We start from the raw sequence: 27,852 nt of genomic DNA on the forward strand, positions 1-27,852 counted from the left end.
CCAGGGAGGTGGTGGAGTCACCAAGAAAAGGGTGCTCAATGAAAGGGTAGATACGGCTCTGACAGGCACGGTTAGTGGGTATGGGGGCGTGGGCTGATGGTTGGACTAGATGGTCTTAGCTGTCTCTTCCAAGCTCAATGATTCTGTGAAACATAATGAAAACTTAATAGTCTAACCTGATGGAGAGTGAACTTGTCACTGTTAGAGAAGAGGACAACTGTATTATGCATCGAGTTTTCTTCTTCATCTTTGTTAGATGAAATGTCCATAGTTGTGACCTACCAAAACAAGCAGGTAATTAGCAAGCACATCGCATTTTTTCAGACATGAGACAACATGAAACCTATTCCATAGGTAGGCAGATTCTTAGTACTATGAGAGAATACAGTCTTTGAGGATATCATAAGAATGTGCATACATCCTTCATAGAAAGCTTTCCTCATGAGAAATTTTACAAATTCACCGCTGGTTTGACCTCAGTCTGCAAAGCCTTACTGCAGACTGTAATTCTCCTCTTGATTAAGAACATCATCACTCTCAGTTGCCCTTTATGAACTCAGTGTATGCATGTCTATATAGAGCTCCTCAGGAAGAAGAAGAAGAAAGGAAGACCTAGTGATTTTGGGAGAGTCACAAGAAAACATCAAAGAATTATCTGTGCTCTGAGTTCCATGCAAATCTTGCTTGCAAAATTTGCCACCCATGATTTTGCATTAATAGACTTGGGCTATTTACCCTCTGAACCAGCAGTTGGTATGAAAGTTTGGAAGATAAGAGTGCACAGTTCTGTGAAAAAAAAAGGATAAATACATGCTAGGAAAATGCAACTTTGTTTTACCAGCTCTTCTAGTTTTATAAATACGGATTATTTTAAACACAATTTAAAACTTACATACCTAGTTTTGTTTCAGTGATATTTTAAATATTTTACAAATTCAAACATCACTAGAGACAAATATAAATACTGTTACAACAGCCACAGGAATCATTCTGATACGCTGTTGCTGAAAAGCAGCATTTACAGAGAAAGAGCTAAAATGGGAAGATAAGTATACTGTTAACATGGTTTAAGTACTGTATTGTGGACAGCTCTGCAGCTGTAACCAATTAACTCTGAAAAAAAACTACCTGAAATGCCTCTCAAGCTGTTTAGGGAGAGTTTTTCCCATGCATGTATTTCCACAGATTCCACAAAGTTCTCACAGTTGCTTACACACACAAAAGAGTAGAATGTGAAGGACTGAATTACTGCAATTTTGATGCTAGCTAAACACCAGATGTGAACCAACATGGGTTAACCTGTATCCACCTTCTCTCTCACTCCCCAAATGTAATGGTTTCCAAATTCATGTAGTTGACCAGTGGTCACCATCCCATGAGTATGAACAAGTGTAAGCCAAGGGGCTGAAAATAATTCTATTTCAACCACTTATCTGGAAAAGGCTGATTTCTTTGTACTGCTACCTTCAACTGCTTTACTACAAGACAGCCACATCACTGCTCTCAACTCCGAAGCAGAAAAGCTGCTGTTCACTTTAAAAGTCAGAGATTCAAATTTCTATGGGAAACTGGACACTGATGGTCACTTCTGTTACAACACTTTACCTCACTTGAATATTCTCTGTTTTGTTACAATTTTTTGTGTATTTCTGTTATAAAACCTGGCTTGTCTTAAAGTACAACCTTGTGTTCAAAATAATCATGCGAATGACTCAATTTCAGTAAGGTATTCTACAATCAGCCTGAGTGGAATTCATCCTGCGTGTTAAAAATAACATATGAAGAAGTTTGACCACTCCAAGCTTTAAAAGTCAGCAATAAAAACATTTGTTCCTTTCTCAGATTACCAAGAAATCGTTAAATAGGCAGCATAAAGTCACACTCAGTAGTAGGAATAGGAGGTGGCAAATGCAACTACACTTTACTCAAAATTCTGGGGGGGGAAGTCATGTAGCATCCAACAGGATAACTGACATCTGACTGCAACACAGAACTTGCAGCCACACTGATACGCCTTACATTTCTTTAAAGACTCAAAAAAGCTTTAGGTGTGATAAATTATGATCTCTCAAGCAGTCAGCAGGCCTGGAAACAGGGAAATCTGACCGACACAATTTACTTCACTACCAAATTGTTGTGAAGGAGTAATTCAACAGAGCTCCTTAAAAAACAGAACAAAAAACAACAGCAAAAATAAACAAAAAAAAAAAACAACCAAAACAAAACACATTTTTAAGAGGAAAAAAATTAGAGAAACAGTCCTTGTATTGCTAGGACACATGAAATCAAGAATAACATCAACTATCTTTTTTATTTTTCAAGTGAGAACAGCTCTGGTGGAACTGTGATGGGGATGACTGCTAACAGGCCATGGTATTCAACACATATACAACTGGAAAATGGAGCAAGGTGACAAAATTTGCCAACAACATTAAGATATTCAGAGTAATAAAAAATGAATGACAACTATAAAGAACTGCACTAAGAACCTCATAAGTCTGAGCTCCGAGATATAAAATGGCAGATCAAAGTCAACACAGAAAAACACAACAGACAACAAATGTCTGGAACAGTTTCCATACAAGGAATATCAAAAAATAGTTGGTTTCTCCTGATTAGCAATGAAAGAGTGGAAGGAACATGAGAAGGAACAACAGAAGACTATAAAAATGAGTGGCAGGATGATAATAAAAAACACTCCTCAACCATCTTTTCTCTAAGGGCACTCAGAAGTAGGCAGCAATGTAAAGCAAAGGTTCCTGTATTCAACGGGCTTAAGAGCTGTAGAACTGAAAGAGGTTAACACGGTCACTAGCAGGTTTTAGAAGCACATACACAAACTTAGGACAGAAAACTCCAACAGAGGCTGTCCAAGACAACAACACCACCTTATGTTCAGCAAGTCCCCAAGCCAGAAAGAGCAGCAGTATTTCACTGTCTGTGGCTCTTCTGTTCTGTGCTGCTCCCTCAGCAGTTAGGTTTGATCCCCAGGGTAGAACAACCTCTGGTCAGACCTGCTAAGGCTGCTGTTCTACTTATATGCATGTGTCTTGCTCTCCCCTACTCTGTCGTTTCAGTGAATGCTGTATTTATTTGGCAGTTTTTCCACTTGAAAAGTAGAAGCAGTATGCCAAGATGCCCAACAGTTGTCCCTTTAAGTGGCAACAGGAGCATAAAATTGCTTCAGGTTTATTTTGCTTTAGTGCTGCAGTTCATACATACATAATATTAAGCAGATTTCATCATACACCTCTACTTTTTACCACTCTTTGGTTTAAACAGCATCTTAATGGAAGAATTATAGTTGAATTAAGTTATGTTACATCAACATGACTTAAAAATAAGTGTTCTTACCCCTGGAATGACTACAGTCCCAACTCCATTTTTCAGTTTTGATCTACCTCTGCCACCTCGTCCTGAAAGACCTGCACCACGTGGCCTCCTCTTCCCTGGGAATCCTGATCCACGGCCCTAGTCAACGTAAGATAACAAGTTAAATTCAGTCTGCAGTCCTTTTGTTTTGAGGGATTCAAACTTGGTCAATACATCTAGGGAAAAATATAAATAAAATAAAACACCCTACGATTTCAAGTGCATATGAGCACCCTAGGCCATAGTCAACAAATTATTGCCTAAATCAATGTGAAATACCTCTAACTCCTATAGCTACTTATATGAATTAACATGATCACTTTTATCACCAGCTAGAAAGCAGACAAAACCAGAAACATTTATTTTCTGTTCATAAATAATTGGAAATACAGGAATTTTTTTTTTTCCACACTTGCGAAGTATCCCAAGTAAATACCCTCCATTATATGATTCATTTTTCTTTTTAAGCAGTCAGCTCATGTGAATTCTGCACATGGCCTGGACCCTTGATTAGCTGCAATCATAGATGCATTTCTTACACTATGAATAATCAAGCAAACACTGGAATTGGTTAGGACTCAAATCATACTCCCAAAGAGAAGTAGGAGTTGGCTCCACTGAACTCCTTTAATTCAGCACATACAGAGAGAGCTTTTTATATTAATTATATCAATTAAACTCAAATCAACACTCCCCATAATAGTATGCTTCTCTTAGAAAATATCCACTTATTTTTAGACAGCTTCTTTTCCCCCCTTCCTTATTTTATATGCAGAGACATACAGTGCTTGTGTGCTCTTGGAGCATCCACAAAGTGTGTTCAATTACAATTAACTGCAGAAAAGCAAATATGTTTTTAAAATAATAATTACCTCATACTGCTCCTGTGACTCAGTTTGAATTGCATGATTTTTTTCATGTTATTTCAAAACCAGCTGAACACAAACTGTAAGAGGAACTCCCTAAGTGCTTCCAGAAAATGAACGTCCTGACAATGTCCCTTACTGAGCTCTGGCCAATGCCAGAGAGATAGAGAGGCAAAGGCTCTGAAACATGACAGTAGATGTGATATGTACCTACACAAACACCTTTCCTACTACAAAATAAGCAACGAGATTACTGATTGATTTTGAGTATGTGAATAATCTCTGCTTCTAAGATAGCTCAGCTCTGTCCACAGATTACCTACGAAGCTACCATGCACTGGAAGTTGCTTTTAGTACCCAGACAAAACATTTACTCAATAAAACACTGCTAATTGAACATTAAGCTGCTTGGGGACAGTGTCACCAACAGGCACGAACAGTTTCTGACAGAGATTGGAACTCCATGGATGGAAAGTAGAACTATGGGCTCAATGCTACTAACAGGTTTTTGCAAGTATACCAAACCCCTGTTGTAAAAAAGATAACAGAATTTTATGGTCATATGTAGAGGGAGGTACCAAATAACTAAGATTATAATTCCATCAATATCTATCCATTAATGTAACAAGAAATTAAACTGATTTATGATTTAAGGCAAAGAAATGCAATACTACTTTAGGAAATGAGAGGAAGGACACTACTGATGGCAGAAGTATTTATATGTAGTAAAAGTGAAGGGATAATGTTGTCTCTACATATATGAAGTTAATACATATGCACAGACAGAACATACGAGCATCTATTTATTTTAAGACGTAAACTCTTCTGACACATTTCTTATCTGTATGTTTCAGATTTCATATCAGTATTGTTATTTTCCCAGAGCTAGTAAAAGGAATAAGCACATACTTGTACCAATGTTAATGCTGAACAGTAAGCTGAAAATTAATGCTTGAAGCAGCAAAAGCTAATGTCAAAATAAAAATAGCATGAGTGTTAAAGTGAAATGAAAATAAATTATTGGCAACCTACAACTGTTTGTTAGTGTTTCACCACTTAGGGTTTTTGGGTTTGTTTTGTGTTTTGTCATTTAAAAAAAAAGTCCTCTAAGTTTCTTCAGGTATTTTGAACAGTAAATGTCACTACGAATAAAACCTTTGGCCCATCTAATCGGGTAGGGTAGCTGTGTTTTTTTATTCCCCCATAAGCTAAAAACGCTGTCACTTTGAATCAGCTCTGCAGGGTTTTTCCACAGCAACAAATTCGAGCCCCAGCTCAGAGCTCTGCTCCTTTCATTGCCTGGCTTACCTTACTGCCAGACTTAAGGACATTTTCCTTCTCATGTAACTTATTTTGATGGCTACAGAAAGCCAACCACAAAAAGTAAAGTACTAAACACACATAAAAAATGGCAAATATGGACTAGTCTTTGCTCTGTAACAGCAGGGCAATGCCATCATACTGTGCACTCTGGAAAGCACACTTTTTCTTTTAACCTGAAAGCTCCAGAGTCTTAATGGTTTATAAATATGTTAAGCAGTACTAGAATGGAAAATTAATTCAATTGTGATAGACAGAATTTCATCAGTAGTTTCAACAGCAGAAAGATAGCAACGGATATACGAAAATAAATTCAAATTATTTACCACTTTGATGCTCCAAATGGCACTGCCAGGAAGCTGTCTGGATTTAAAAATGTCCCGACCTTCTGAAATGTCTGGGGACCAGGAAGGTGGGCTGACTGTATTATTGGTACTCCAAGCCCCCTAGGATATGGTAGGTGAGAAAATAGATGTATAAAACTTGGCAACAAAAAAAAAAAAAGAAAGAAAGAAAAAGAAAAAGCAAGCAACAAAAAAAATCTGACAAGCAAAGCACATGCAGGCATAGGCATTTCTACATTAACTAGTAAATTAGTTCACACTGAGCAAGAGGAAGGTGGGAAGTTTTTAGGCTGTCACTGAATCATACATTGAAACAAATGCAACAAACCTGAAAGTGATGGTTAAGTACAACAAAATGAGCTTTATAAACAAAACACAATACAAATATAAAGCTATCAATCATAACAACAGTAAACCACAGCCCTAAGTTGAACCACACGAAGCTAAGGAGGTCAGCACTCTAAGATGATGGGATATCCTTTTTGCCCTTCAAATCCCATTTTGAAAGAACAGATGTTCTTATCATTTGAGTCTGAAGTACAGACAAACATGGCTATGTCTAGTCTCAGAAGTGTGTGAAACATAAGGAATGTAAGCAAACCATAGAAGAAAAGAAAAATAGCCATGATAATTAATAAGGCATCTCCCTCCTGCAAGTCTGCCACACAAGAAAAATCATTATAAATTCCCACTACTAAGGATTTTTCACCCCAGTGTCTTCATGTTATGCTGTGATCTCAAATAATAACGTGTTTTTATATACATGTGATATTCATACATGCACTGTACCTACAGACTCTTTTCAAGTAATTGAAAAAAAAAACCACAAGTATTTTATTATCTCTTCTTACACAGTTCCCACCACGGTGATATACTCTGTAACTCCTCACAAGAAATACAGCAGAACAAGAAGGAAACGTGAAGATGTACGTGAAATGATGCTAAAGTTCCTCATACACCCTGAAACCTCTGACAGACTTTCTTTCAACCCTAAGTAAAGACTGCCTGACAGACACCTTTGGTCTGAATTTACACCTGAGAGCATACTTGAAGGATAATACATTTTCTGAATTCTAAGTTTGAGGAAGAGATGCATGGGCCCCTTGAGGTGGATCTCAGCCTTCAGCCCACAGCATGCTTCAGCAGACAGAAATGGGAAGGCAAGACTCCAATTCTGTTTGCCAGGAGCTCTGCAGCTTATTAATCCACTCTTTTTCTGCCAAAATGTCTCAGTCCTAGCAAGCACTGGCACACTACTCAGCATCACGGAGAATAGCCTCACTGTGCTAGCCTTAGTTTTCATTTCGAGGGCCTTTTGACTCTGGCAGGATAAAGCCAGAACTCCTGTTGAATCTTACAGTTTTCCTCTATTGCCCAAACTCCTACTGTGTAGTAACTGTTTTTATAATGTGGCAACTCAAGTACAACCTATACAAAGGAAACTTGTATATCACAGAAACAATGTCTACATCGATCCCTAAGGGAGGGGACAGGCCAGCAAATGGTCCAAACCCATCAGCTCAAACACACTGAAAACTCTTCACCAACAGATAAAATTACCTTCTCTCACTTGGAACATAAAAAATTATTTTCCCTACTAAGAAGATACACTTCTCTAACGATTAAGTATAATGAAAAGATTAAAAAGCAAATGGAATATTAATTCTGAAGATGAAATATTCCATCTTTCAAAAAACAATGAACTGTATATGAATCATACTGTTAAGAATTAAATTGGAAATTTAATCCAAGTCTTAGTGTAGATCAGAAACATTTGAATTCTTGGTCAGATAAACTTAATTAAAAACACACACTTCCACAATACTTTGAACAAATGGACTGCATCAAAGAGATTCATTAATTATATTTTGGCTTTTAATTAATGCCTATTACCACACAACACTGAAGAAAGTTCTATTCATGGCAATAATTATGTGCTTTGACAGAAATGGGAAGTTTCATTCTCCATCATATTCCTGAGTACTCAACACTGAACAACACAGCTGCAAGTAAATTAGAACAAAAGGAAACACAATGTCATCAGGGGTCAGGAGATCTCACTAAATTACCACTGACTGTGTTTTGCAGCTTAATCCTTTATGAAATACACTGTAATTGCAGATATATAGACCTGTACTTTCATTTTAACATCCAATGTGATTTTAGGGTTGTGAACATTTAATATGTTCAGAATACCCCCCCCCCCCCCCATAAAAACAGAACAACAACAACAAAAAAAAACATAGGACAACCCTATGAAAACTAAACCTTCAATCAGATCCTTTCTGAGCTTTTTTCAACACCAGCCACTGCAGTATCAGGCTAAGGAGTATCGTGCAATCAAAGAGAGTTGGAAGGCCACAATACCCACAAACCAACATGCATCTGAACCCACTGCGTTTTCCATTCTTCAGTGTCATTTTAGAAAAATCTCTTAGGACAGCTAGAACAAGCAAGGCATCTAATGCGGACCATCAGTGTCTCCATGATGAGAATGAAGACCTTCTTCATTTTATCTAATCGGTGCTTTCCATGGAACGCATCTTAAAATAATGCATATAGTAACACAAAATCACTAAAAGCTTATTTCCTACTCAACATAATTTCATAGATCATTCTTAAGTCTTTATCTACCAGTCATTCCTTGAGTTCACATTATGCTCACTAACACAAGGCACTGCTGCAAAAATACCTGATGACTTCCCATTTAATGCATTCAGATACATGAAGTATACCCAATACTATTAAAAACATGTAGTTGTTGAAAAAATAACCCATTCTTCCTGTGAAGATTTATTTCTAACCAGATGAATGTCAGATCAGTCATCACCTAACTTATGTGATAATTCCTTTTGAGATTGCTCCTACAGGAGAAAGATAATGAAAAAGATCAAAGCAGGGATCCTGCTCCTTGGCATAAATCTGAAAATTACTTATAGGCATAAATCTGGACAATCTATGGATGCCATGGAGAAAACACTGCACAGATCCAACTCCGAGGTCAGCACCGTGACAGCTTTGTTGTGCTGGCAGCTATCAGCACATATCCCTGATCTGTGAACTGCCCTCAGGAGACACTGAAAAGACAATTTGTCCCATTATGGAATAGGGCAACAAGCAGATGGGAGACAGCTCATGGAGTAAGAAACACATGAAGAAGGTGTGGTGCCAAGCTAGGTGGATGGAGGGCTCTCACTGGGCAGCTTCATGCAGCTAGTTCTCCTTTTATTATAGATGTAGAAGCCCTTCTGGTTATCCCTACCCAGATTTACAAACTATTTTGCATGTCATCCTGAAATTCAGTAATTATTCATATATACTAGGAATTTTATAAATAGACTTTGAAGAAAGACACTTGTTCATCCTAATGCACAGCACAATAACTTAAAGAAAACAAATTCAAACCAGAAACTATCCATTCATACAGATTTCTCTGGCGAAGGCCAAAGTTATCTTACAAAACTGAGGCAGAAAGTGCAGAGACACTTTTCCTGTTTTTCTCCATACCAAGTTCCATAAATTCACTGGAGTTTTCTTTTTCTTAAAAGACAAACAGAACGTTCCAAGAAGGCAGATTACACACTAACATGTCAATCTTCCAGGAGCAAGTGGGGAATGGTGCCATGTGTGGGAACTGGCTAACGTTGGCATACCCAGTGTAACCACACACTTCACAAAGCATCTCATTCAAAGCCCTGCAGTCCTGCAGATGCAAGCACGGCTGCTTCACAGAACTTAAGTTCCAGCTTAATGCATGTTTAAAGCACGAGTCAAAGATCATCAAATCCAAACAAACTTCTACAGACCTCAGTGTATTCTTCTGAAGACAGATCATTAGTTTTACAAGTAACTTGTCCAGATCTACAACAGGTACTGCAAAGATGTCAAGTACCTCTTTATTTTAAAAGATGATCTCCAAAGTGGTGAACAAACTATATTAAGTCAGCATCACAGCTAGGACTTTGTGTTACTCCTCATCTTTAAATTGTAGATCAGCTCACTTTTACTTGTGCTACTCACACCATACACTGTGAATAAGATCATGTGTATAACTATCTTCCACAGAATATACAAACAGCTATTATTTTAAAAGCTGTTTTCTTTTTGTTTTAAAAGGGGACACAATGGCTACTCTAATACAGAATGACAGAATTGTAGGGTACCTCCAGAGATGATGGAGTCCAACCCCCTGCCAGAGCAGCTCCCAGCCCAGGTTGCACAGGTAGGCGCCCAGGTGGGTCCTGAATGTCTCCAAAGAAGGAGATCCACCACCTCTCTGTGCAGCTCCAGTACTCCATCACTGCACTGTGAAGAAGTTCTCACACACACATTTGTGCAGAACTTCCTATGTTTCAGTTTGTGGCCACTTCCTCTTGACCTGTCACCACACACTGCTGAGAAGAGTCCAGCCTCATCTCTTTGCCTCCTGCTCCTTAGATATTTATAGACATGGATCAGATCCCCCCTGAGTCTTCTTTTCTCAAGGCTGAACAGCCCCAGCTCTCTCAGCCTTTCCTAGTAAGGGAGGTGTTCCACATCCTTTATCATCTTTGTAGTCATCCGCTGGACTCTTTCCAGCAGATCCTTGTCTTTTTTGTACTGAGGAGCCCAGAACTGGACACAGTAATACAGGCATTTACAGTTAGGGATCAGCCTTTACGTTTTCCTAAGTGGGTCTGTTCCAGTGCTCTGTCACTCTCACAGGAAAGAAGTTGTCCTTATGTTCAGATGGGACTTCCATTGCTCCTCATCTTGTCGCTGGGCACCATGAATGGAGCCTGGCCATATCCACTTGACTCTTGCCCTTTAAATATTGATAAGCATTGGTAAAGTCCCCATCAGTCTTTTCCTCTTCTCCAAACTGAACAGCCCAAGGTCTCTCAGCCACTCCTCTAAAGGGAGATGCTCTAGGCCCCCATCACCTTTGCAGCCCTCTACTCGTCTCTCTCCAGAAGTTTCCTGACTTTCTGAGAAACCCAGAACTGGATGCAGTACACCAGATGTGGCCTCATCCAGGCATAGTAAAGGGGAAAGATCACCTCCCCTAAACTATGAGCCATGCTCTTTTTAATGCACCCCATTTCAGTCTGCAAGAGAACACCATCCCTTTTAAAAACTTCATGATAAACTATGGTAAATTGCTAACTAAGAAAATAAATTTAATTCTTAAGGCAGTGTGCAGTATTAGGAAAACGATTCTTTTTAAGTGATTATGTTTCTTTACTTTAAAGCAATAGAGCAGAAGTAACTGAACACTTTCCTTGTGGTAGCTCAGTGGTCCATTTTTTGTTCTCTTGTTCTCCAAGATCTGCCATGCTTATACACAGAGCAAGAAATAACTAAACAAACGACTCAGAAATACTCAGAAACCTTCCACGTTGAATGTCTTACAGTTTCCTTGTCTTCATTATATATTTTTAGAACAAGAAGAACCAATCTGACTGTATTTTTGAACCCCTTGCTATTATATGAAAACACAAAGAAATATGCAAAGTTCAGAAAAATATTAAATCAGCAGCCTAAAAGTTCCAAAAACTACAACTAAAATTATAAATAGAAATGAAACACTAATTTGTCACGCTGACATACTTTTTGACGAACCATTTCTCCCACAACCACACAACTAGAAGAGTGAGCAGGATGTAGCAGAAGACTATAGACTTCAGCATTCTTTTCCATTATCTGATTTAATCCTAATCAAACCACAGCAACTTACATCAGACAGTCTCTGCTCATTGAAGAAAACCATTAAATTATTTGCAACATCATTAAAATATTGACCAAAAAAATTTGGAAGCATGATGGAAACAGCTGTTGCAGATTTTTCAGTGTAGTTTAAGACATTAATACACTTTAAAAGTATTAGCCAAAATATAGGAATATATGAAAAAGAGGGAGAAGTTAGAAGACACATTGTGTATATCAGCATTTGTTGCATATGTAAAGAATATTTTATTTTTCTCTAAGCATAATCCTAAAGGAACTGTAATTCAAACTACAGACTCTTTCAATTCATTAACATGGTATCACTTTCCTGAAGAAACTAACTGAACACTCACTTGGGAGCATGAATGCATACTGCATTATACTGGAATTCTAACTAATACGTGCTTCATAAACATATAATGAAATTTCTGCATGCTTACCTGTCTTGATCTGGGTCTTCCAGGAGAGAATTTTCGTTTGGTGATGGCTGGTTTCCCCATGCCAATTTTTGGAGTGACTGATATGTAAGTTGTTGGGAGAGCACTTCCAGCAGTGGAAGGCAACGGTGGCGGCTGAGCAGGATGAACTTCTCGTGCGGAATGCAAGTCCGGCGAGGAAGACGCATCTGCCCTGTTCATGTTAACTGATGGGGGAAGTGGGGGGTAAGTCTCAGCTGGTGATTTTATGGGTTTGTCTGCAACTGGTGAGCTGCTTGCAACACCTTCATTTACAGAAGCAGTTTCTACTTCTCGAAGAGCTGGTGTTTCTGACTTTTCGAGGGTTTCTCCTTTTTCTACCTCTTTTTGCACTTTCACTATTTCCAGTTGTTGCTCTGCATGGATACAAACATCTCCTTTGCTTTCAGTCCCTTCTATTTCGGGAATCACAGTTATGGTCTCAGGTACTGAAGACAGAGACCGAGAGTCTACCGTGGCTACTTCTGCTACCTCAGCACTGCCTTGTGGTAGCTGTGTCTCTTCCACTTGTTTGTCTAACTCCTGCTGTACTACTGCTTGAACACCTTCCATCACTTCCATCATTTTCTCAGTATGACTGTCACCAGATGCTGGCGTCTTTTTAGGAGACATTTCCATCTCAGCAGAATTAACTTCACTGGGGACTTCTGTTTCCAGTTCTGCAGTCTTTTCTTCTGGTGATATGCCTGTAACTAAGTACAGCCATATTAAGTGCTCAGTATGATGATAAACAGCATACAGTGTACTGGTCAGCAAGCATCGCTGGTACATCACATACAGCCAGCAGTATCCCTTCAAGTGAATTTTAAATGTTGTTTAAAACACACTCTATCTTTCATTGCATCTACGTTTGAACAGTAAAAACGTATGCTACAAACACAGAACAGTACAACTTCTTTTTTCCCCTGTTATGTCATAGCAGTGTAATTCACAAATACGCTGTTTTCAGGAATAAGCTCAAGCTCTCCTTCAAATGATTTCTACAAAAAGGTGCTGAGGCAAAATAAGATTACAGTAAGGTACCAGAGGCAGCTTCTCAGCTACAAACAACATAAAGAAAACATTTCCAAATGCAAATACTAGAAAAGCTCCCATTGCTTTATTGCTGAGTCAAGTTAATAGATGAATAAAAATTACAGTAAGCAACAAGGAGCATTTTTTGCTTTAAAATAATCTGAGCATTCAGGAGACCCCAGTTTAATTTTTGAGCAGTCTGACAAACATTTCCAAGTAGCCAGCTAAAAGTAGCCCCTCCTTTTTCATTTCTGCTTATTAAAGATATATGCTAGTATAAATTTATGGACTTGAATCGTCTGTCTCAACGCTTCCAAAAAGCAAACAGCTAAGAACAACAGTATGTATATAAATAAAAAACATTTCACATTTCCCTCCTAGTCCTCTTCCAGACTTTAGGAAATCGCCTAAAATAAAAACAGTTGACATGGTAATGTCTTAAAGATTTCTTTCACAAGTATTTGCCTAGTTTTTCTGTGAAGAAACACTTTTCATTCACAACTTTCTTTGTGGAGGAGCTGCATTCTTGTATCTATTCCACGGAGGACCACATTGTTTGCTCTCAACTTGGATTCTAGTATCTTCTTTTGATGGACTTCAATTCTTAGTCCAGTTACTTTCTACTGCATTTGCACTCTCAGATTCACACTGCTACACAAACTCCTCAGCCACTACAGTTCGAAGTCAAGCATTTCATCATGAACGTATCCTCCCTGGATAAGTTCTCAATTGTGGCCTTTGTACCTACTGCAAGCTATCACACACCACACGGTGATCACAGATAACCTGGGAGATGACTTTTTCCTTTGGCTCTACATTTAGGTTTCTTGATTTCCCTTACAGTAACCTTCTTTAAACACTGAGCTAGGCTGGAAGAGACACACTTGAATGTTTTTCACCACTGCTATTGATCACTATCACATTTAGATGACTTGACCCAGAACCCATTCCATTTGTACTCCTTCTTACAGCTGGCACTTGCTGTGTGATTGTAAGATGCATTTATTCCCAGAACATAAGCGATCACTTACTGCAGCATAACCTGCCTGGATGTGCTTTATCAACACATCCATTTATTTATTTCTTTACTACTAGACTCCAGTGTACAAAAACATCTGTCCTTCCCACTGATTTTCTCTTACACAAGTTTTCTGAGGACTATCTTTGCCTTGAATAGCATAGTTCTTCAACCAGAAAGTCAGCACTACTGCTTAAAAGTTCGGACAGCAGAACCCAATCAATATGTTTCCAACTGCTTTCCAGCCATTTTTTCTCTTAAATTCACAATTCAATTACCTCAAACTGTACTGAATGAAAAAGGGTTCTCAACACTGTAGTGGCATTCACTCAGACTGCAAAACTCTTTCTTACCATCTGTGACACATCCAACAGCTGATTCTTGACCAGGGCCATTATCAAGGACGAGTTGTTCCTGAAATGTCACATCCTCTCCACCACTTTCCATTTCCATTTCATTAGTACAAGCTTAAGAATGAAAGAAAACAGTCAAAATTGATATGGTGTTTATTCTATTACTTTGGCATCAGTAGTTTCTGTCACTGCATCACCATCTGGCTAATAGAATGATACTTAACTACATGATTGAGCTAGGGCACAACAGCTCTATGAGAAAGTTAGGGAGGATACACAGTACTCCTAGAAGGTGAAGCCTTTTTTACCTTAACACTGAAACTGCCTAATGCCTTTCAGACACTGAAAAGGGGCTGTAAAATATCTATGTATACCCAACAGTGAAAATATTATTTAGACATTGTCACAGACTCTGTCACATTATCCAAGCAATACAAAAGATCTTCTATCAAATTCCACTTTGCTAAATTCAGTAGACCTTGTGGGATGAAGGCTTCACATTTTTTCTGCAGATACTACAATGGCTCATGACAGAGACATGACGTTCCGTCTACTGTCAGAACACAGAACACTGATTTTCAACCCATTTGCTGAACTCCAACTACACTTCACCACTTAAGAGATATTTCTGTGAGTCCCTCATATGAAAATAAGAAACTGCATGGAAAAAGGCACTGCTGAGTGTGCTTCATTGGACAGTATTGTTAGAGAGCACAAACAGGAAGCACGTACTTTTTTCTCACAAAAAAGCTTTTTCAGTGAAGGAAATTCATTAAAATGCACTAGACAAAGCAAGAGCAGAAGAAACAAAATATATAGTAAGTGGTAGCTCAAGAGGAAGTGATCTTTCATGGACATTATCATGAAAAGGGTAAATGAATATAGCTTTCTGTTCGGGAAGGCCTCCCTAAAGTTAAAAAAAGCCAGGAGCTAGGTGATGCTACTTTTAGTACCTAAGAACTGTCTGCAGACTCTAGTAACTCTAAAGTGATATTCTAACCCTGAGGAAACGATCATTTAGATTGGCTCCAAAACCTGATTTTAATGAACAAAAATGCTCTCCTGGGCATTAACTACAGCATGACTGCACTGATACAATTACTCTAGGATTACTCCTAGTACTTGAGATAAAAATCCTAGTCTTCCTGGGGTAGACAAGTATGCTTGACAGTGTTTCTGTAGACCTAAAAGACCATAAAAGAAGTATTACTTAAAACTTCATCCTTTTAAATAAACCTTTACCCCAAAGCATCTGCAGTAGAAAACTGAGTTTAGATACAATGCAGACTTCTTCCTAAATCATTGAAATACCATCTGAGAGTTCCCCAGCTCCTAGTGACCTTTCAGAACAGAACTGATTGGAGTTTGAAGCTGCCACTCTTTCTAACCTGATGCAGATGTTCACTGAGAGAGTTCTTCCACCCACTTGCATACATGTACCCACTGTCACTGCCTGGGATCATCTCTTCCAACATTTCTTTACTGATCACCAAAGGTGTACACCTACACAAACTGGCTGACGTCAAAGATAATCTGTTTATGCAAAACTTCAGTTTGAATGCATAAAATGCACAGCTCTTCTGCAGTCTAATCATTTTTGAAAAATATTGTATATTTTTCAGCAACTTCCCTCTCCACCTTCTGTTTGCCTTTCTGTGTAGGCAAAAAGCTCTCAGAAGGCAATCACTAATCACACACTGTTTTGAAAAAGGACCCTGATTAAAAGCTGTGCAGTCAAATGCACCTGGCCATTGAACACAGTCCAGTTACAACTGCTGTGTCCTACCTGGACACACTGAGGCAAATGGGCAGTATGAAGCAGGTGAGTAGCAAGAGTGACACAGGTAAACTGCATGTCACCAGAAACATCTGCTTGAAGCTGGTAGTCAGGAGTGTCCTGAAAGACCTGTCAAATGAGTCCATTTATGAGCTGTACCACTTGAAAAAAAAGCTGAAGAGGTTTACAAGTTTAAATAGCTGGAAGCAGCTATAAAAGGTGCTTGTTTGCTTGAGTGTCAAATACAGGATCCTGAAGCCCAAGAGCCAGAAAGCATGCAGAGAAGACAGAATGGATTACTTGAGAAGCTATTGCTAAATAAAGGAAACAATGAAGTCTAGAGAATCTGAGTGACTGGTTCACAGAAGTCTTACTGACACATCTGCAGATGCTTGGATTTGATGTTAGCATTTTGTAAATGTAAGATTGCATTCGATTACCTGTTACGCTGTCAGGTTCAGGAATGAGTTCAGAAGTATCCATTACATCACAAGACTGAGTCTGATCCCCTTCTCCTTGTTTACAAAGAGTGCAGATGTAGTCTTTCAACTGAGACTCCAGTTCAACAGCTGGAGATCTGTCACATTCTATATGAATCCACCTGGGGAGATTAATTTAGTGTGACTGTGATTTTTGTAATAATAATATAAAATATTCCAGCACTGTTTTCCTTTTCTCTGGAGAAATGAAAAATTTGAACCAATACTAGGAAGGATTTTGTAGAAATAAAAGTGAAGTATCAGGCTGTCATATCATTGAACAAGCATCAACATGAAGACCTACACTGCTGCTGAAGCCATTAAGACACCACAATGTAAAGCAGTATGACAGTGCTGTACAGCAAGGAACAATGCACTGAATATGTAATGGTCCACATTCTTAAAAGTTTCTCAACAGTTTACCATTAAAATAATAAAAATTGTTACTGGTGTAGAAAAACACACAAAATGTAACAGAGCATACATACCTGAAAATTTGACAGCAGGAGACCATGGCTACTAACTGTGTTTATAAAAGTCTTATGTAATGAACAGACGTAAAAATTTAAACACTGTGTTTATAAAAGTTAGGGTGATGATCCTCCTTGTCTGCAAAAAGCAGCAGATATTTCTCTGCACACTTTATTAACTGTCCTTTCTTGCTAACAGTCAATTACGTCTTACTTGCTAAGATGAAAACAACACTAATTTGTTGTATTTAGGGTGGGAGTATCAAGATGTTGCATAAGACACAAGAGCATTGGGCATCACACACAGTCTGCACCTTTCACAAAAATACATCAGTGTCATCCAGCTCACTATAAGCTTTAGGCATTTTAGTACAATTTAATGAAAACCACAGGGCTCTTACCTTTTGCACATGTGACAGTGCAACATATCTTTCTGGAAGTCTTGGAGGCACAGTTTGTCACAGAAAGGACAAGACAAATTGTCTTGTTGTTGGTAACAACTGTCACATACCAAACAATTATGGTGCCACTGACAACTTGTTCGTGTTCCACACTCAGCACATACTCTACAGTTCTAAAGATCACAAGAATTTAGTTAATGATGATGTTTCACATTAACTGACATTTTCCTCTTCTGAATTAAAGTTTCTGTCTTTCATAACAGTAATAAATCAACTGTGATCCGATAAGAGATTATGGACACTCTTGCAACTGGAAGAAGAGTTTTCTTGCACCTTACCTTAGAGGAATATTTATCTCTGTCTTCTTATAACTACCACAAATTGACTATGAAATTACATTCATCTCATTTATAGGGATTTTCTTTGTTACCTTGAAACTGTTTTGTTATTACTTGCACTTACTCACGAAGTTACTGACTATGCAATAATTTTACCCTGCTTTTCCCCAAACCCAAAGGAACTCCAAACTATAGAACTGCTCTTCTTTAAACCAAGGAGTGGTCAAATCTAACCAGTCTTCAAGGATAGATTACATGCAATACCTGGAACAGGTTTTAGTTTACATATAGTTTATACTGTATCATGAGAGCAGCTGTCACTAAGCAGAGGTTATCCACTGCCTCCAGGTCCTTCTATTTCCCTTTTTCCCTCTGGAGCTATATAATCAGGATTCCTTCAGAAACTGCAAGGTACATAACACAGTAACAGCCATCTGCAATACACTTAGTAGAATGTGCGCAGCAAAATGTGGTCCCGTGTGAAGACAAAGAATTATTCTGAAACCTCTTAACTTACTTTACATTTCCAACCATTTGTTGGTACAGAATCCATAACTGGTTGTAGACAGAAAGTATGGTACCCTTTGTCACATGTATCACACACCAGCATCTTGTTGTCTTCCCCAGAATGTCTAAGAATAACAAAACAGTGGCATTTTAAAGACTACTGAAACAAGCAATAACAAAAGATGTTTGATAAAACGTCCAAACAGAAAGGCAGATAGCTGAAAGCATGGCAGTATATGAGCATCACTCACAAATGGATCTATTAAGGTATAAATTAAGTACACCATGCTTACTGCAGGAAGTGCTGAGCCTGTGCAGCAGGCTGCTAGCAATCAGTCCATTTGGATTTATACACATGTAGGAAGTTTTAATGGCCTTTCTGTACTGAGATCAGTTCAAAATCTACATCCATACTTAATTTCTGAAGAAGACATGCAGTTTTACTTGTTCCTACAATCAGTCTAAATACATTTTGCAAAAAAAATAAAAGATCTCTGACCAGCAAAGCTTCTCCATCAGTTCATAGGGATTTTCTTCTACTTCTTCAGTAGAGAGTTTGCTAGTAAATACTGCCACAACAGTTTTAAAACGTGCATAATTATACCGTCACTGCTGGCATCTGCTGTCTAGCTGTGTGTGATTAGGGAAAAATCTTTGAAGGAAGGGAAGCTGAACGCAGGCAAATAGTGAGTGCTCTGCTCGGTAAACAAGGCACTGCCTGATCAGGTCGATGAGTTAGTAATGAAGTGGCTTTTTCCCAGGTGCCTGAATTGTTAAAGGCACTACATTAAACAAATTTTTCATCTGGTAAATTTGGAAAAAATCCTTCTGTGTAAAAGATGATGAAATCACAAGCTTTAGTAGCTCTCTAGATGAAAACTCTGGGAGTGTAACATGTAGGAAATGCAGCTCAGTTGTTTTAGAACACAGATCCCAACACAGTATCCTAACAGATATATCAGAGCAAATAATTACATCTTTTTGGTAGAAAAAAATAAAGAATGGATAATAAAATTGATGCCATAGAATCAAAGCACACAGATCTAAGAACTTCCTTCACTCACACCCTTCAGGTTTTACTTACTTGCAGTTCTGGCACACCTTGCAATCAGGACACTGCCAACCTGCTCTTTTTAAAGGTGTAACTTGTATGTCTAGGCACATCCCATGGTAGTGCTGGCCACAGGTCGTACAAAAAAGTTGATCTAAGAGGTCTCCAGGGCTGTCACACACTGCACAATTTGCTTCTTCTTTTGCTACAAATTAATCATTTTTCCAGTTATTATTTAATTTTAAAAATTATTAACAACTCAATGAACCCAATGAAGCCAAGAAATTCTTCAAGCAGTTCTCATGCTTACAAAATTTGATCATTCTTACGAAATTCAAATTTAATTAATATACTTAATAACTACCCCTTTCATTCTCTTTTTCCAATATACTCAACTAAAATTCTCAGAACAAAAGTACGTTCCTTTTAAGTTTAGTAATCTTACCAAAAGTAACAAGCTTACTCTATACCCCCTAATGTAGAACAGAGCTTGAGGATCAATTCTTAGGTGCAATGAGTACAAAATAAAACTCACAGCAGATCTAAAACTATTATTTATCTGAAGTACTTGCAATACAGATGCTCTAATTCGATCTGGGGCAATTAAGCATGTCTTGTCCTTCCTGTAAACACATGGCCTTCACAAATAAATCCCATTTACCCCTTCCAAATAGCAGTACAGTGGTTCCACTGCTGAACTCTTTGGCAAATACTGCTGTATTAAGCATGCTCATCTTCAGCTCAGCTGCTAAAAACAGAGGTGGTTCACCAGAGCTATCTTGCAGAGTGACTGAACGTGTCCTATTGGAGCACTTCAGGTCACAGTGGCTATGTCTTGTAGACCAGGGTTCTCCCTTCCATGCTCCCAATGCTCCCTCTGCTGGTCTCAGTTAGAAACCAGGAGGAAAATCTGCACCTGAAGGCAGCGTGAGCAGCAGAGGATGCAGAGGTCTGGGTGAAGACTGAAAGACAAAACTACACATACATTCCCTTCTCTTCTGCTGATTGAATAAATACTATTAAAAGGGAAGAAAAAAAAAAGAAAAAAATATATGAATGAATTGTATTTCAAACTTTGAACGGAACATGCTCCTATACACCTGCGATCAAGAGAGCCAAGTGCCCTGTCTGCAGTGGAGATTCTTTCATCCCATGAAAACCTGTGAAGCACAACATGAGCTGGCTTGCAAACAAGCTTTTAGGATGTAAAACAATGGGAATACAAATCATCTTTTAACATCACCATGCAGCGCATCCCAACAGTCTGTTTCAGGAAATATCAGACTGCTCAGAATCTCTACAGCTACATTTTTGTTTCTAAGACATATTCAAATGCTTGCTATAAATGTATTTTTGTAACAGAAATGTAGGAAGGCTTTTTAAACAAAGTAGATGATTTATTTACAGAAACCCAATGAGTCTCACATAGATATTACAATCTCAATCCTTCATGTCACAAACGCTTTGATGCAACATTATTGCCAGCAGAGTCTATTAATAAATCACATGCCAAAATTAAGCCTACTCAAGCAAATTCAGGCATCTTAGAGGATACCTTACTCTTCTGATGTAGGATATCAGTTAAGGAGAAACTACTACAGCTAAAAGATGGAATTATTACACCTTCAGAGCTGAGGCTCACTGTGGTACTCGAATAAAGCATACTTACATCTCTCGGGAGCCTGATCGATATGGTCTGGACAAAGAAGGGACAAGTTACTGAAATCCTGAAATGTGCCTGCTCCAGCAGCACAGGGGTAATGGTACATCTGGGTACATTTCTCTTCACAGCATTTGATAGTGGCTCCAAGGTGCTTACAATATGCACATCGCTGGAAAAAAAAATAAGATCACTCAAAATCTATTTTTTCTTGTGTTTTTATTTCAGCCCAATCTATCCCCCTACAAGCACTAAGGCCGGTAGGGAGGAGTGAGCACTGAGAAAGACCAAACAGTGGCTGGGACAGTCTTTCAGTGGTATTCTCAGATCTTTCCAAGTTAAAACATTCAGCAAAACACACCCTCAATCGCTCTGATTGCTCTGATGACTGATTCTTCTTATCACCAAAGAGTACTTTTCTTCTATCTGTAAGCTGACTTTAGCTAAGTCTTCAGTTAGAAAGGCCTAGAGGCTTACACTGAGTAATAAAGGCAGACCTGTTCCAGGTTGTAACTAAGAAACATATTGCTCTGTATGCTGCAATGCAGAACTGCAGACATTGTAATCAGAAACACGAAATGACAATGAAATATTATGTTCTATTGAAAATGTACATGACATCATACAACTATTCCCATGGGGATGATACGGCATTAAATAATCCAGTACTTTCTTCTCATCTCTTATTTCAGTGCTACACAGATATCAACAACAACCATCAACAACTCATGAAAAAGTGTGATTATTACTACGGGTCACAGTCACATCTGTAAAGAAATAGCTTCTCATACAGAACTACCCAATAACCTTCCCTTTCCTTAGCCAAGAGGGAACAGAGTCCATCAGCCCGCTTATAAACCATCACCCACACCCTTCAGATTCAGTTAATCAGTCTCTTTACTTTCTTGGATTCATTAGTGTCCCTGAAGCACTGTGACAAGCTTTTGCACTTTTTCACCAAGGCAACAATATTTGAAGACTAGAGCAGAGTGCTGTAAGGTTTGAAGAAAACTTAGGAAAAAACGGGTCAGTGGCTCACGGGAAGGCATACATAATGTAAAGCACCAGCTGAGCTCGGGGACGCTCAGCTTTCCTAACAAACCTACATGCTCTCACAACAACAGTGGCACGCTGACTGCTAGCTCAAGCAGCTAGTAACAGCCAAATCTGAACGTACACTAAAACAAGAAGTTACACACTGCATCTGCCTAATTCACAGAGTACAGAAAATACTTATTACTATACTTCTTCAGCGTTTCGAAGTCTAGCATGAAATTAGGCACAGAACAGTACTATTACAAGCCCACAGATACCAAAACCAAACCCACATGAAAGCACAAACCATAGAGCTGACTGTGTTAACTGCAAAGCGGACGTTCCTGAAACATCTCATCTGTAGCAAAATATCTGCCTGCAGTACACATTACAGCAAGGAAAAGAAACTACTAGTTTATGCCAGACAAATACAACTGCCGTGTAAAAAGATAAACTGCAGAGAAATGAAAGCAGGTCACTAAGGATAACTACTGCCAACTTCTCCCTGCTACAACACTCAGTCTACAGGCTTGAGATTCGCAACTCTTCTCACCTCTGCCCATCTCTCTAACATCTGATACAAGCATGAAAAAGATGTACGCTGTTATTCGAGTAAGCAAAATGCAGAGCAGAGGGCAGAGGACAAAATAAGCAACAGGCTGCATGGAGTTCCTGAAGCAGGTGAAGAAACTGATGACAGTAATTAAGTTCAAGGACTGCCAGCAAAATCAGTGCAATGCAAGAAACTCATCTTAGGAAACAACATATTCACTGATCTCTTGTTGAAGATGCTGTCCGGGGTATATCATGCAACTCAGCTAAGTCATGAAAATAAAACCCAAAGTCCTCAACTTCATGACAAAGAGCCTATATCCCATGGCATTACTTTGTCCTTGACATTTCTGCATCCTATTGAGATGGCCCACATTAAGCCAAGTCCCAACTCTTACAGCCAGGCCATAACATTTTCAAGGTATTACTCAGTAATAAACATTAGAAACAGGAATCTGGAAGGGGCTCATGTCCTAGAAAAGGTTCCCCAAGAAAACATTCAACACCATTCAAACAATGAACAACACCGTAGTCTTCACTAGATCCCATCATTAATTCCTTAGAAATGTATCTGATGGGAGACAGAATTATAGAGAACTGCAAGCACTCAAACAATGAAATGCACTAAAAACTGGAAATAATGAAGATGGATTAAATAGCAATATTAATAACATTTTAGAATGTCACATCTGTTTTGCAAAACTACCAATCAACAACGGTACGTAACAATGTAATATCAGAGTGTGCCTTCTTCCAAATGCTGTATGACTGCATGATGAAATTATTAGAAATGAGCAAAATATAGGATTAATGCAAAGCCTTGAAAAATGTTGATGTTGATTTAAAGAATCATGAAAGATGCTGGAAGATAAATGGAAGCCCAAATTACATTTAATTGAACCCTTCAAACCCATCTGCTAAACTGCACTGGCAATGAAAAGCATTTGGCAGCTAAGTAAAACACACACTTTAAAAACAATGTGGTGTATATCATCTGAAGCAAATAAAAAGCACACAATATCAACATTTGCTGAATTTATAAGACATATAAAGCAGTCTGACGAAATAAATGCCCAAAGGGATTTTTTTTTTGGCAACAGCTGTTGATGAGAAGTTACTTTTCCAGCAGTAGAAGCCAACGTTTTGCTGAAAACAGGCCCCACATTGTGACCCTAGGAGAGCAAGCACGCAGCCAGCTCGACTGCTTGTAAAGACAAAAGCAAGCATGCGAACAGCAAAAGCATAATAATGTAAAAAATACAAAAGCTTTGCTAAATAAAACTCAGTAACAAGTACTACTTCACTACTCTATTGCTAAAATCTGGTATTAAGATAGTCAGAGATGAAAGGGAGGCATAAATCCTACTTCTGGTAAAATACAGCATGTGCCTTCATTGTGCAGAGGCCAGGAAGAGAGGGAAAGTCAGTGCACCACTGCACTGCTACGAGCACAAAACAGTGTTCTGTCAAAGGGGTGGAAGCTGGATCCAAGCTTTCTAAGGGCTGAAGCAAGATGGATGCTGTCAGATCACGGATCAAATAATTTTACAGCTCTGTTCTACTGAAAAAAACAACACCTTGACACAGTGTGGCAAAGCCAAAGAGACAGTCTGATATTTATTCAGAGTACACTGAATAACATAAACATCATTAAAGCAGCATCAACTGATCACATACTACTGAAAAAGTCCGTCATTGGTTACCAATTGTTTTCTCCAGCAAGCTCCTGGCATTCACCCACGGCAAGAAAGCACTCATCCCACCCATACAGAAGTATGGGTATGCAGGGTATGGCTGCCTCCTATTTTCGGTAGCACACTCCAAAGTTTTGAGAAAGTTAAAATGAAGAAAAGATGTCTGTTTTCAGCATAATGGAAGACTTGATCCATAGAGTAGTACAGAGAAATAAAGAAGTCGTATTTTATCATGATTTTATTTGCCCTCAGAATTACTTCTCAGCATTACTGCCTCAGCAAATGGACAAGTAACAATCCTCAGGAGGCAGACACTGAATAAGGGCTACAACAGGAACTTTGAATGAGAGCTCTCTCACAATGTGATTAGAACAGTAAGGTTAAATGTTAGCATTAGGGATTGCAAAACATTTTCAGCAAAATGACAAAATATTTGCATTGACTACAGAGTTAGTTTTAAAAGGGCAAGCTGACAAAAGCTGCATTAACAATAAGTATTTTTAATTATAATTAAAATATACAGTGTATTCAAAAGTACACACAAGCCATCTGTTCTCAATGAGACAATTGAAGACACTACCAGTAAGAAGAAACTTCAGACTTAGCTCCCAAAATACAAACCCATAGCGAAGGAGAAGTGGACATTCACATCTTGCCATTAATTTCACCTCAGCAAAATTCTAAAGCAAACAGGGATGAATAAAATATGTTTTCTGGTAGCTTCAGTCATCTTCACTGATGACCACGATCCAGCAAAAAAGTTGGTATTGATTAAAGATAATAATGACCATTAGCACCTTCGATGTCAAATGAACCATCTTAAGCACCATCAAGCATTTAAGAGTACGATGCATTGAAGGTTAACTGAAACAGAACTAACAGTTTTCCACTGAACTGCTGACTGAAAAAGGCACTGTTATTACCCAGGAGTTCTGGAAGTTAACTTCCACTTTTTGAATTCTGTATTATGCCACAAATATGGAAATGACTCAATTACATAACAAATAATTCCAGAAGAGATCAGTTTCCTTTTGGTAACAGTTGCAATATGTTAATAACATGTAAAAGGCAAGTTAGTGAAGGACAGCAGGCATTTTTTGCCCGACATCCAAAATAGGTGGATGAAAACATACAAACCTCATAGCAAGCAATTCTTTCTTGGCATATTCTGAAACGCTCCCAAACCTTGTTTGTTCAGAAGGTTTCCAGAAGGGTTTGTGTGTCCTGATGTTGTGTTCTGCACACCATGATACACACAAGCTAGCTGAGTAACTCATGCCATTTTTTTTCATGCTTTTCTGAGGAAAAGCAGTTTCTTAATGTGCACCCTTGCTTTCTAGATTTAGGATAACACAAATGTTTTGAGTGAGGCTGAACTTCCAACGCCTAACAATCATTTCCTCAATTCTCATCTAATACCACTGCGACAGAAGAGCAGGTGAGCTCGCTGTTTATTTAGCATGTCAACAATGAGAAGATCAGTAACATCTAACGTAGTTTAGATTGTGATAATGAGGCTTCAGCATCAGCAACTTCAGGATAAACAAGGCAAAAACAGAAATCCTCAGTTTTGGTTCAGACTGCTTTTTGGCAGGCTCAGAAAACAGACTATTGTACCAGTTCCATTTGATTCAAGTGTGGAAGGTCTTAAGAAGTACATGTAGCATTTTCTTTTTGCTGGCAGAGCGCAGCCTAAACCACAAACTGTTGGAGGCTTTACAGAAAATAACTGGGGGAAATATTGCCACATACTTGCTGTTTAATGATCGTCTTCTCAAGACATCTGTCACTGGTCACTGTCAAAGACACTGAGCTGAAGTCAACTTTCTGTCCGATCCAGCACAACTCCTGTGATCCTCAATCACATGCAGGGATGTGAAGTGGCATGTGCATGCTAAAGGCCACGTCTCTGTCATTACAGCTAGGCTGGCATCATTCTATATGCAGTTATTTAATAGAAGGTTACTTAACAGCATCACAGATCGTTATCTCCTGATAGAGCTGCACTGTGTTTTCAGATGACGTAAGGCTTGAGATGAAGGCATCTCAGTATCCAAATTTTGTGCCTATTTAAGAATTGTGTGTTTCATTTCCCATTACACTTAACAGAAACATGGTAAATTTATGGAGTATATACATCACTGCAGCTCTGCTGACCGACCAATGGGTGTCTGTTTTCAGGCCCCAACAACACCCTCTACATCTCCAATGGCTGGAAGTGGAACGTAAGCACAACTTCCAGGTGAGCATGTCCACAAAGAGGTTGAAATTCAGATGTCAGCCTTGAGCTGAAACATGCTGAAAAGCTCTCTATTGGTAACACACTCAGCCAAAACCAAGGATTTTGTCAGCGTGGTAATAAGCAATGGGCCATCCAAATTAACAGACGTTCTTAATAAAAACAGAGGAAAAAGGAGTTCTCTTGAGAAGAATGGAAGACAAGATGCATAAGAAGGCCACATAAATCTGCTCTTCAGAAAAATTCATATACACGTACTTCATGTGGTTGTTATAATACAAGCATCATTAAAAACTGACACAGTAAAAAAGTAATTATTTTCTTTTAGTATTATTTAAATAGTCTACATAGCTGAACATTAAAAAATGACTAAAAAATGTAATGCCAAGGAAACAGTAATGTCCATCCTGTGGAAAGAACCAGGCACTCACTGCTCTGCAAGTGATCATACAACTAAGGTCTACATAATCAGGCACGTACACAAAGGATATTAATTGTGTGCAGACAACCTGTCTGCTGGCATATCCTAACTTTGTGCATCTGATTTTGGAGTCTTAATAGCATGTTCTTTTAAGAAAGATTTTGTAGATATATTAACTTGGTTTAACATTTACTGTCAGCAAATCCACTGCAAATACACTCAGTGATCCACCTAATTTACAAGGTAATAGTAGGGATACAGCGACAAGGAACTCTGGATTATGCACACACACAATAATACAAGAATTTCCTGCTTTTAATACCTCCCTCATTAGTGAGCACCTCCTTAGTATTCCTTCCCCACTGACTGCAATCAGTACCTTATTGTTCATAATTCCTATTTCCTTGGCTGTTTCTAAATTGCACTCTCCAAATGGCACAGAGTCATCGTAAACAAAATCCTACATCTTCAGTTCACTAATTTTTGTAAATTGAGCTCAAATAAAGCAATTAGACGGCATACTTTGAAACTACCAGCTTGAAACATTAATATAATTTCTTTTCTAATAAAAGCTTCACGTTTCATCTGGCTTGAGCTTTTAGGTTGTTTTTTTTTTCCAGTTTGACTGAACAAGTCACTTGCACATATTTCTCCCTTCTTACATCCCAAACATGATGTGTTTCTTATTTTTTAATTCATTAGCTACCAAAAAAACCCAAACAACACACAGATCAGTGACTTGTTTTCCTCGCCACTCAC

The 27,852-nt window shown here is 38.5% G+C and overlaps 1 protein-coding gene across 15 annotated transcripts in view; it reads right to left on the minus strand.

The window, feature by feature from the left end:
- KMT2C (lysine methyltransferase 2C) overlaps positions 1-27,852 on the minus strand; it is a 179,690-nt gene that overhangs the window by 64,915 nt on the left and 86,923 nt on the right. For 13 of the 15 annotated variants that reach the window (XM_065744912.1, XM_065744925.1, XM_065744919.1 and 10 more), the window contains 10 exons: positions 21,162-21,324; positions 19,526-19,697; positions 18,452-18,566; positions 17,597-17,769; positions 16,687-16,847; positions 14,470-14,583; positions 12,049-12,776; positions 5,885-6,004; positions 3,355-3,471; positions 177-278 (listed from right to left, as the gene is read on the minus strand). In XM_065744912.1, coding sequence (XP_065600984.1) covers positions 177-278; positions 3,355-3,471; positions 5,885-6,004; positions 12,049-12,776; positions 14,470-14,583; positions 16,687-16,847; positions 17,597-17,769; positions 18,452-18,566; positions 19,526-19,697; positions 21,162-21,324 — 1,965 coding nt within the window. The remainder of the gene's footprint in view (positions 1-176; positions 279-3,354; positions 3,472-5,884; positions 6,005-12,048; positions 12,777-14,469; positions 14,584-16,686; positions 16,848-17,596; positions 17,770-18,451; positions 18,567-19,525; positions 19,698-21,161; positions 21,325-27,852) is intronic. The other 2 variants (XM_065744915.1, XM_065744922.1) reach the window with 2 other exon arrangements.

Source organism: Cyrtonyx montezumae, unplaced genomic scaffold (assembly GCF_038088225.1).
Source record: "Cyrtonyx montezumae isolate F1298 unplaced genomic scaffold, pur_monq_1.0 scaffold_32, whole genome shotgun sequence".
Classification (NCBI taxonomy): Eukaryota; Metazoa; Chordata; class Aves; order Galliformes; family Odontophoridae; genus Cyrtonyx; species Cyrtonyx montezumae.